Source organism: Cladophialophora bantiana (assembly GCF_000835475.1).
Source record: "Cladophialophora bantiana CBS 173.52 unplaced genomic scaffold supercont1.5, whole genome shotgun sequence".
In the NCBI taxonomy this organism is placed as follows: Eukaryota; Fungi; Ascomycota; class Eurotiomycetes; order Chaetothyriales; family Herpotrichiellaceae; genus Cladophialophora; species Cladophialophora bantiana.
The window spans coordinates 918,801-930,289 of NW_015971579.1; the positions used below are offsets into that span (position 1 = coordinate 918,801).

Consider the following 11,489-nt stretch of genomic DNA (forward strand, 5'->3'; position numbering starts at 1 on the left):
ATTTGAAAGGGCCTGGTAGTTGGGCCCATGCAATGAACTGCGTGTCAAGAACCAAATGGCGTCCGGAGTTCGTAGGTTCGCTCCAAACCCGCTGCCTTTTGTTGGGCAGCAGCATCCCGCTTCCTCGATCTTAGCTCCGCCGTCAACTGTCTCGCGGTCCTTATTGTTTCAGGGCTTTGCCTTCCAAGGCTTTCGCTTTGGGCCCGGAGAAGTCGTTCCAACCAGCCAACAGCATCTGTCAACTGTCTTGATTTGAACTGCGCCTTAATCAATGTCTGCATGGCGTCAAGCATAAGGGGATGGTGCTCTCCCAGTTTTGTCTTGCTCTTTGTGTTGCCGAGAAGTGTCTCAAGCCGATGTATGGCACTGGGGAATTCTCGCATTATGATGTAGTCACGAGCGAGGTCAATGACAGTCCGCACCGCGCCAACGTCGTCCTCCACTTCCTGGCTTCGCAAAATGTCCTTTCTCCGTCGGATCCTTTCTGCGACACCGTCTAGTTGCATCAAGCTATTCATGGCTTTCCAGTATTGTCTGCGGTGCTCTGGAACAGCATTTGGCCGCTCGTTCAAGATCTTCTCCGTCTTGGCTCTCATCTCGGCCGCTTCATCTTTGTGGCCACACCGATGAAGCGCCAGTGTCATGATGGTCATGGAATCGACAGCAGCGCCACTCTGAGGTCCGGACGCGACCTTCCTGGCCGCCAACACTTCTCGGTGAAGCTGGAGCCCTTTGGAAAGCTGACCGGATGCAAGGAAGCTTTGAGCTAGGTTGATCTGGGCCGATATCAGCCCGCGATGATGCTTGGGGACGTTCTTCGCGGTCCATTTCTGGACCAGATCTTGGTTGATCTCAAGAGCTCTCTGAGAAAACCCTAGCTTGCTCAGACTACCTGCCACCTCTTGCATCGCGACAAGGGTATCTGTGTGGTCTTCGTCGCGAATCTTTTGGGCGTCCAGAATGATATTCCGCTGTTCTAATGCTTTCTCCTCGAGGCCGGTCCAGCTGTATGCCCGCGCCAATGCGCTTCTCGTGACGAGCAAATCTTGATCAGTTGACGACAAGCAATTCTTCTGCTCAGCGGTGATTTTCTCCAGAGCTTGGAGAGCCTCATCGTGTTTGCCTATGTCTGCCAGGCTGATGGCTACATCTCGCCGTGCCCGAAGCTCGTGATGACCAAGGTCACCCTCACCGCGGAGTACATGTTTGCATCCATCCAGAATCTGTACCCGAAGTTTATAAGCTGCTTCGAACTGCCCGAGGGCTCTCTGACACTCTGCAAGTCGCTGCTGGCATATGAGCAATTCTGTCGTTGTGGCTGGTTCGCATCGTTTGCGAGCGAGCATCAGCGCCTGTTGTGCAACACGCAAGGCTTCTTCATCATCCCCAGCGTCCGTACAGAGGCTAGACAGGACATAAAGAGACTCGGCGAACACTTGAGAAGGCCTTTCCCGCTGCTCGCAAGTTTCAAGCCTCTCGCAGATCTGTTTTTGCATCCTGTAAGCTTCCGAAAATCTGCCACTGGCTTGGTATACATCGACAAAGCGACGCGCGACTTCGTATTCATCTCCTTCCCCGGGCCACCGGAGTTTGAAGACGGCGGCTTCGTCCAGCCTAGCTAGGTGATCGAGGTGAGACGCAACTTTCCGATAGAAAGATCCATCCTGTTCGCCAGAGGCCGACAGCAACAATGTTACCGCTGCTCTGTTCCACCACTTAGCCCGGTCCTCGGCGGTCAAGCGACGCCGACACCACTCGTGGACGAGCGAATGGACGTAAATGTCGCCCGTATCGGCGAACACCAGGAAAGAGTATGATTCCAGGAGGGCTAAAGAATTTCGAACCTTGTCGCGCGCCCGATCCCATTGATCGCTTTCTCCGTGTAACAGGACACTTATCATGAAGTGCCGAAAGGCTTCGCGATCTTCCAGGCCCGTTTCGCCGTACAGGACGTGCCAGGTTTCGTCCAAAATCTGTTCCGAGGCGTTTTGGGGACGGAGAAAGCACAGGAGAGTGAGGAGCTCCACGGTCGAACGGCCATCGGCATATTGGTTCGCAATACGGTCATAGCTCAATTGGAATGTCGCTGCTATGCGTGAATCGGCCGATTTGAGTTTCTCCTGCGCCCAGAAATATTGCCGCCACTGGCTATGGTACTGTTGTATCGTGTACTTCTGGTCTCGAATATAGGCCCCTGCGATATGGATAGCCAACGGAAGGTGGCACAGGCTCCGCAGTAGAAGCACTGCCACTTCCCTCTCCGACGCCTGTCGACAAGGTCTTTCCATACGACGTACAAGCAGATCCATCGCCTCTTCGGGATCTAGTTCCGAAAGGTGAAACCGCTGGGTGAAATCGACTTCTGAAATTCTGTTGGTCGATGTCACAAGCACGACACCGTTGCCGATTGACGGTAGGCAGGATATCAGGTTGGAATATTCGACTACATCATCGAGCACGAGCAACCAAGCGTGTTCTTGATCACCCAGCCATGCAACGATTTTGCTCACGGGATCCTCCTTACCTAGGCCAATCTTTTCGGCCATCGCGAGGAAGCCCTTCGTGAGGTCCTGGTCGGTACCGCCACTGTCGATCCAGAAGCTGTGAAGAAATCTAGACTCGTTAGCGAATTCCATTACGCCACGCGACGACCTCACTTCTTGTGATGTGTTGAATAAAATCGCCAGGCAGCCTCAGTCTTGCCCGTCCCTCCCAATCCCCACAGCAGAATCCATGCTGGATTATCCCGTGTCGAGCCCGATTGTAGGAGGCAAGACTCGTCCAGACTACGAGTGAGGACATCTCGTCCGACATAGAATTTGCTGACTTGTCTCCCTTTTGGATGCAACCTGATGCTGGGAGGGTTCGGAGAGCTTGGAGTGTTGGAGACCGAAAAAGGTCTTGTATCGATCATTGGAACCCAATTTCGAATGGGACCCGGAATTGGAGTATGTACATGAGAGCTATCTGACAGAGCATTGATTTTGCCTATAATGGGCAATTAACAATGATGCAAATGTCCAACGGATCCCCAGCAGCGTCACATACCAGTGCTCAAGCTCCCCAGCAACGCCACGCAGTGCTCGAACGCATCATCATGCTCACGCACATAGTCGCGCGCAAACTGAACCATTGAGTCTGCTTTCTCAAAATCTTCCATGCTAACCTGACCAAACCCTTGGGTGGGTGAGAATCTGAAATATTTCTTGTCGTTGAGCAAACCTCGACCCTCCTCGCTGTTTCTGAATTCGAGATGTCTGTTGTGGGCATCGGTGGTCATGGACGCAAGCGTGGTCAACACCTCGTGGAGCCTCGACTTGGTTACACTTAACGATTCTGGTTGCGTCACGCCTGTTCCCAGACTCACAAGACATCCGATCTTGCGACCGGGCCAGATCCGATGTGCTTCGGCAGTGACCAAGCCGACGGGATTGTTGTCGCGCAATCCGCCATCGACGAAGGTGGTCTTGATTTTTCCGCCTATCTCGATAGGTTCAAAGTACATCGGTGCTGCTGAAGTTGCTCGAGCAGCTTCCCAAACAGTACAAGGATAATGTGTCTGCCCAGGCTTGTTGAGGCGATACGTCCGAAGGAGTTCGGCATGCGTAGTTACCGCATTGACAGCGCTCACAAATCTGTTCCAGCGTTCAGTAAACCGCTCTAAGTGCACCTGGCATGGGTAAACGCACGTTCGGCATGATGATTCTTCCGACTCCAGCAGAGCGACGTCGCTATCCAGGCCTTGTTTTTCCAACACGTCTCGGACCCCCTGCTTAATGGGCTCTCCGCTGAAAGCGTATTGTTTCGCCTCCCCCCCAATGAGTCTTGTAATCTTGTTCCCCGCCCACCACTTCTTAGCGAAAATTGTGCCCGACAGATCTTTGTAAGCTTCGATGGCGTCTTCGATTGACATGTGGAGACGTCCGAGCATGATAGCGATGAGGCTAGTTCGAAGTCATTACTGGGACCATTAGCCCGCCATATGGAATCTCCTTACCCCCCAGTAGATGTGCCTCCAATAAGGTCGAAATACTGCCAGGGAAGAGGTGCATTTCCTTGCCCATCTCGCAGAGGGCTAAACAGCTCTTGTAGCATGATTAGCGTAGCTAAACCTTTCACGCCTCCTCCATCTGGGCACAGCATTAACGTTTGCCCAAAGAGACAGATCCAGAGCCTTACCCAAACTCAAGAGGCGGAGTGGGCGATCCGCAGAAGCGTCATTACCGCCGGTCGACGATGACATCGTGATCGTGGAATTCTGCCCTAACAGCAATAGGACGGAAAGCGAGGCTGTTCAACCTGGGGAACGCAGAAAGAAGAGATTGCAGAGACAAATCAGTCAGGCTGAGGCTCCTCATGGAATTCGACTGCGTCCAAAATGAAGCGCCGCCTAGATCCCCGCAGACCCTGGTTCATGTGTTGGGCGCTCGTCTGCGCCTCGTCGATCAGTTTGCAAGTCCATTGGTGCTGCATGGGGTCACCTAAAGCGGAAGTCGTAGGCGGTCTTGTCTCTTTGGATACAGCAATGCCATGTGTCCCTCAATGGAATCTTGATCCAAAGCAGTCCACCATCCAGAGGGGAGCGCGAGGAGTAATGGACAATGCATGTTGGATAAGATAGTTGCGAACTGGTCCGATTTCGCGTCTCGCCACAGCGGCAAGCAGGGGCATGTCACAGCAGTCACAACAGGTTTAGAGCCTTCCTCTCATCATAGCAACCTCAATACTGTGTACTGGGAGATGTCCGGGTAACCTGGGAAATCGTGGGCGTTCTAACTCGTTTTCAGGGTCTCTACGAGGTAGGATGCCACCAGATGCCCAAGATGCCCACGATTCCCCAGCGATTTTCATTTTGTGACCTCGGCTTCTGTATATACCCTCTTGTGTCTTTATAACTGTAAGCACTGTATGTCCGTTAGGATCAAAGAGATGTCAAGTCACCTTAAATGCGTAAGAGTAATGATCATCTTGAGGTTTTATAGGTTTGTCACGATAATAAAGTAAATCGTATTACGTCGATAATTACTGCGACGAGGCGAGAGGGTCGTGAGGGCAGCTCGAAAGGCTGCGCTTCATAACAGGGTAGGTTAGCCGAACACGCAGAGCCTTGTTACTTACTGTACAGGAGAGTACAAAAGTTTGTCTTCACGTACGATTGTTTGATAGAGTGTCCGTCAGGCAGTCGAAGAAGGCCCCGGAGTTCAAGAGGCGCCAACCAATGACATGCTCTGTGTTCAATTTGTGCTTGATGTCCTTGTTGTGGTGGAATAGGAAGGCCAACACATCCGTGAGCCAGGCGGCTACCTTGATGGAGCATTGCTCGCTAGAGTCGTCTTTGACGTTGAGAATTGAGGCGTCTGCCATCTCATCGTCTGCGGGGACGATCAGGCTGAATGGGAGGAAGTCTTGCTATGGTTGATAAGCATCGTTGATGAGCCGACCGAGTGTAACAGCTTTGTGAGGGAGAGCATCACTCGTGATCGAATTGATCTCCAGAATCTCACCGGCGGGGGTGTCGTGGTTGGCTTTTCTGCCTGGAACCATGTTTTTCTGGTATTCAAGGGCCAACTCGTCAAACTCTTAGGTCGAGGAATACGAATTACCCTGCCTGTCCTACAAAAGGAATACAGATGTTTCGGCAGTGCGGGAGGGGTCACCCGATGGTTTCCTGCTCGACCTTGAACCAGTCGTTGACCAGGAAAGCGCCATGGGCTAGCTGGCACAAAGTCTGGAAGGCTTGAACAGACGGTGCACTCGACGGAAATGCAGAGAGATCCGAAGGAATGGGAACAAGGCCACCATCGTGCTCGCATGTGCTTCTCCATTGCTGACCATTTCAGCAATGCTGATGAACGAAGGTAAATATAAAACCCGCCCTGAACTCCCTCGCTAAGAAACGCAGCACCAAGCTCCTTGTTGGTTCCAGCCTGGTTGCATCACTGAGAAGGCGTGTGGGGGCTCGTCCGTATTTTCCACTTATCCTCAATCCCCATGATGCGCTCCACAACCTATCGGCAAGTGCTGGCAACTTTCAAGAGAACACCTTTCATCGACATGTCATCTTCGTCAATTTCTGTCGTCAGCTTTCATGCTGGCTTGATGCTGAAAATTAGGCAAAACACTCCTCGTATTTCTTGCTGTGTTTGTTTGAGGCGTGATCCTCTAGACCTTTACGTGCTGAGGTGCTCTGGAAAGTGGCGAAGCAGATTTTGCATTTGATCGTTTGCGCTGCTGCGTTCTGTGTTTTTGTCAGTATCATTAGTGATCTATCCGGGAACAGAAAACGAAGATTTAAGAAACACAAGATCGTGCAAGGTGAGTAAAGGTATACGGCAGATGGTCATGGGAATTGGGAAGACTTTGTGGACAGCGAATGGTGATGCGGAGGGGGCTGCAACCGGGAGAAAAGGAAGGCTGGCTCGACTGGTCGGAATGGGAGAATAACGTGTCGGGCTGTCACTCTCGACAGTTCTCTGAGCCTGTTCTCTGACGTGTAACAACGAGACAAGAAAGCCGAGATTCAGGAGAACCGCCAAGGTCAGAATCCCTCAGGATCCAAATCCCCGGTCCTTGTCATAGGCGCGCCCAGGAGCTGGCTCAGACTCCGCAAAGGAGGATTTCTCCTACAGAGTCGTCCACCATCCTTACGACCTCCAGCAAGTCCTGCCTTACCAATATGTATCACATCATCAACCAATCATAGCTGCGGCCAGGTAAAATAATCCCACACCAAGTCTTCAGATTGAGAAGGATGTAGCGTTTCAAGGTGGCGTGCCATGGAAAACCAAGAGAGAGCACAACTCAAAGAAATGAGAAATCCAGTCATACCTTCTTCAACTGACTGCTCGGTTCCTTCTTAGTATCCTTCGTGTTCCGCTCTCGTTTTTGAGCGGCCTTGGCCCCGTTGCCCATCTTTTTGGAGTTGAATCTGTAAGGAAAGAGGTGAAATGTGGAGCTAGGTTGGAGCTCGTGGTGTGGGTGATTTCGGTCAGGTCTCTTGGTCCTCGAAAGGCGGGAGTCGCAAGGCGTTGCCGAAAGAAAGTCTTTGAGCGATGGTCTGGGACCCAAGACAAAAGAAAGTCAGGCTGAGACCGTGGCAAAAGGGAAATGGGCGGTCAGAAATAAATTTGTGAGGGAAAAAAGACAGACAGCGTGAGAAAATTATAGGGCTGGTGGCTGACGAAAACAGCGGGAGCGGCAGTGGCGGGCTTCGGCGTCGGAAAATCCTACGGCCGATCACCTGGTTATAGGCCCCGATTCGATATCAATTCCGAACCCATCAAGGGAGTAATTCAGTTTTCCTCAACAAGTAGTAGGAGACAGTAGCGCCCTCACACACATGTCCCAAGCCCACATACACCTGATTCCCACTTACCCTCTACGTCGAAATCCTATTGAATTGCAACCCGGTCCGAATATCGCCAAACTTTGCATGCCAAATATCCCAAAAATACGAGCTCCTAGGCGTCCAAGGCCCCCGGTCCCCACCCTTGGGTAGCGTATTCGCCTCTTGGGCAGCCTTGATGTAGCTACTATTCAGATTCAGAAGAGGCACCTCCGTCACGCCCTCTTTTTCGTTGACGCGCGGCACCATGCTCGTCATATTCTTCGCTTTCATGTCTTTGAGGAGACGAACCCAAAGCTGTGCAGTGGCATCGGCACCAAGGGTCCAGCTGGCATTCGTGTACCCAAAGATGAATGTGAAGTTTGGCAGATCTTGTAGCAAAGCACCACGCCAAATGAACTTCTGGTTCATCTTGTAGGGCTCGCCGTCGACATTGACACTGGCGCCGCCACCGAACTGGATCTTGAGACCAGTGGCGGTGACGATTATATCTGCAGGGAGAGTCGCTCCGGATTTGAGTTTGATTTCGTTCGCGTTAATGTCTTGGATTGTGTCGGTCACGACGTCGGCTTTGCCCGTTCGCAGCGCTGCAAAGAAATCGCCACCTTGGAAGGAAAAGTTAGCAAGTCACTCTAACGCCTGGTAAGGGGTGTCATGGCTCACCTGGTGTGATACACATTCGTTGTTCCCAGGGGTTATACCGAGGAACGAAGTGAGGTTCAAACGGAATATTGGCAGGCAGCTCCTTCTCGGTGGCCTCACGAAGGACCGATCGACCCTTTTTGGGGAAGAATCGACAAAATTGGAAGAAGAAGAAACCCACGAGAAGGAATCTGAGTCGAATGAGTTGATATGCCCACTTTTCAGGGAATATCCGCTTGATGAGACCGTCGATGGGTTCGGTCAGGGGGATGGGCAGGAAATAGCTTGGTGATCGTTGAAGCATGGTCACCGATTTGGCCTTCTCGGTCATGGCGGGGAGGAGGGTCACGGCGGTCGCACCACTGCCGATGATAACGACTTTCTTGTCTGTGTAGTCGAGGTCCTCTGGCCAGAATTGGGGATGGACGACGGTTCCTTGGAAATTCTCGATGCCGGGGATCTTGGTATTAAGGCCCTGAGAATAGTCATAGTAGCCCGTGCCCAGGAGGATAAATCGCGAGTAGTACTTTCGCTTCTCGGTCCCGTCGACAGTGACATCGATCTCCCAGTGCTGATTCTCAGTCGACCAATTCATCGACTCGACTTTGTGGTGGTATTTGATGTGCTTGTCAATGCCATGTTTAGCGGCAGTGGTTTTGACATATCTCAGAATCGATGCTGCATCGGCGATAGAACGATCTTCCTTCCATGGGTCCCAGGGAAAGCCGAAGGTGTGAAGATCAGAATCGGACCTGATGCCGGGATACTTGAACAAACTCCAGGTGCCGCCGATTTCTGCCCGTCCTTCGAGGATGGCGTAGGAGTAGTCGGGGAGACCTTCTTGAAGTCGGTAGGCCGAATTGATGCCGCTGATGCCAGCGCCAATGATAATGACGTCGAAGCTGTTGTTGGCCGCAATCATGGTGAATCGGTGGATGTTGACCACGTCCCTAGGAGTTGGTGGAAAGAAAAGAAAAGGACGTGTAGATAAGAATAGTAGGTATATGAAACGGACGGCGTGGCGGGGGGAAAATAGCGGTAAAAATGGGGCAGGGTCCTATAGCCCCCAAAACGTCCACACACTGAACACGAAAGTCCAGGAGTTCAGGATTAGTTAAATAATATGTAATACAAAAGTGTGGGGAGAAGCTCGCGTGAAAGGATGACTGCTGGAAAGGAGAGTCAGAAAACCTCGGCTGGTGAGATCAGACGGCATCGACAAACCTGAATCGATTCGGGAAGGATTGTGTTGGCGTGATATTATGGATGAATAGGCGGGCAATAGCCATGCAAGAGCGTGACTTGGCGCTCCCAGTTGAAGCAGGTACCAAGACCCAGGCATCCCAAGTCCCTCGTCGACGCCTAACAAGTACCAGTACTTGAAGGTCGAGGAGAGAACCCCAAACGATCCCTAAGACGGATAAGTCTGCTCCGTACTCCGTATCCGCTGCTTACATGTACCGGGGTGTTTTGCCGGAGAGGACCAAGCAAGCCTCCCTAGCCAATAGCCCACCAGCCCTATTATCTGCGGGCGCACTGGCTGCCTTCCTTGGTACTCTCCCTCAGTGCCGTGCCTACAGAGCCCTTATTAGACTTTGCACAGTAGCCGATGTCTAGCCATTCCATCGCACTGGATGCTACTTCAATACTCAAGAAGAAAACCACCGAGGTAAGCAGATACGAAAAAGTACTGATGTTCGCCGCTTATCACATGTGCAATAACAAGTACGAGATACGATCAATTCTTGACTCGCAGTCGGTCGAAAATTCGTCCTTTGGTGCGCACACGTTGCTCACACCTGACATTCAATCAGTCCACCAGAGCATTTCCTCTCGCGTCCACCAGATGTCTCTCCACCTGCTCTGGCCCTCCTCCCACGGCTGTGCAGATGACCCGGCTCACGCCTGTTTTCAAGGTCATCAATGTCTTCTGTTCCAACCCACCATACTCATTCGGTCGAATAGATCCTCCGAACTCGCCTTCCCAACCTGGCACTTGGGGCAAGATGTTTCTGAATACTCCTGCCACCTGGTGGGAGTGTGCTGCCAGATAGTAAATCACGGCATTTGGCCCCGCATCGAATGTGTATGCGCAGATCAGCTTTCCCGCTTTCCGATTCGCTGTCTCCACCGCATTCATGGCTGCGCGAGACACGTCGTTCAAGTAGTGAATCGGCGGCCATGAATCCAGACAGATGGCATGGAACGAATTCGAATCCTGCATCGTGATCCGCGCAAACGTCTCAAAATCCCTCTCTTTGATTGCTTTCTCTATCTCCTGCATCCTTTGCGGAACAATCTCCTTGAATCGTGCAGGTGCCAAGGTGGATGTCTCGACCGTGGTCTGCATACCTGCAGTTGATGGGACACCTTTCTTCTCGGCGCTGACAATCAGTATCAATGCTCTCATTTCCGGCCAATGTGAGACCGGCGCCACCTCTTCGGCCAAGCTATCACTTCCATCCTCGTTCATACCAGCCCGCCAGGCCACGTAGCCGCCCATCAGGCTCCTGCAGGCCGACCCAGAGCCTTGCCGAGCAATCAATGAGAGCTCTTTCGGGGATTGGGGCAATTCATAGAGGTCGGCAATTGCTCTGACGAGAGCTGCAAAACCTGCAGCTGAAGAAGCGAGACCGGCGGCGGTGGGGAAATTGTTGGCAGACACCAGCCGCAGTGTCCATTTCGAGAGCTTAGGTAGAGAAGCATCCTTCGACTCCATTTCCTCGCGCAGTAAACGAAGGTGTTTTAAGCAGGCTTGTGTTCTTTTTGAAGACTGAATGTCCTCTTTTTCTCCGTTGAGTATTAGGGTGTCCGGCCCAGAGAAGGATTCGGAACATGATGCGGTGGTATGCGTTCGTAGCGACTTCTGAGATAACGTCACGGACAGAGACGAGTTCGTCGGGAGATTCAAAGCCGTATCACGCTTCCCCCAGTATCTGTTTCGATATTTAGCGTCTGTTCTTTGACCTCCCCGGTTGTTGCCACATGAGACGGAAGGGTGAGAGCTGAGGGGGATTTGGCGTACCTACTTGATCACGGCAATATTGACCGGGGCTGTAGTACTTGCCCGGTAGACAGTATTTGAGCTAGGCATGACTGCGGCTGGGTGATATGACTTCAACCAAGAGGTATTGTCTAGATGCAACTCAATTCTGAGAAGATTCGATGATTGGGGAAATTGCGGAGTGCGACGCCGAAATGAGTAAAGCCTGCCCCCTGCTCACGTGCTCGCTACTGGCGAGCAGTATGGCGCGGCAAGGTTGGCGCCAGCTGGGGACCACATGGGTGGTCAAAACATAGCATTGTATTGAGTATTTCCATCCTCGAAGCATTACAATCCAGTTAAAGAGTCACCAAACTCGCGAAAGCCCTCTCGCACATCTCCTTGAACGCTTTTTGTACTCCTGATCTCCCCGATTTGAAAAGGCAATCAAACATTGAGCTCAAGGCTACTCGCGCGAACAACAAGTGCGCCGTCTGGTCAAGCCATCCTGCATGACCA

The 11,489-nt window shown here is 52.0% G+C and overlaps 3 protein-coding genes across 3 annotated transcripts; all 3 read right to left on the reverse strand.

The window, feature by feature from the left end:
- Positions 1-44: 44 nt before the first annotated feature.
- Z519_03929 (uncharacterized protein) lies at positions 45-3,913 on the reverse strand (the record flags this gene model as incomplete). The annotated part of the gene is made up of 4 exons (XM_016761676.1): positions 45-2,613; positions 2,658-2,900; positions 3,045-3,635; positions 3,690-3,913. 4 exons carry the CDS (start codon positions 3,911-3,913, stop codon positions 45-47), a joined length of 3,627 nt encoding a protein of 1,208 aa, XP_016622014.1.
- A 3,465-nt stretch (positions 3,914-7,378) lies between these two features.
- Positions 7,379-8,909, reverse strand: Z519_03930 (uncharacterized protein; the record flags this gene model as incomplete). Its single annotated transcript, XM_016761677.1, has 2 exons — positions 7,379-7,950; positions 8,009-8,909. The coding sequence occupies 2 exons, from the start codon at positions 8,907-8,909 to the stop codon at positions 7,379-7,381; spliced, it is 1,473 nt and encodes a 490-aa protein (XP_016622015.1).
- An 888-nt stretch (positions 8,910-9,797) lies between these two features.
- Positions 9,798-11,081, reverse strand: Z519_03931 (diphosphomevalonate decarboxylase; the record flags this gene model as incomplete). The annotated part of the gene is made up of 2 exons (XM_016761678.1): positions 9,798-10,923; positions 11,017-11,081. The coding sequence occupies 2 exons, from the start codon at positions 11,079-11,081 to the stop codon at positions 9,798-9,800; spliced, it is 1,191 nt and encodes a 396-aa protein (XP_016622016.1).
- Positions 11,082-11,489: the final 408 nt, after the last annotated feature.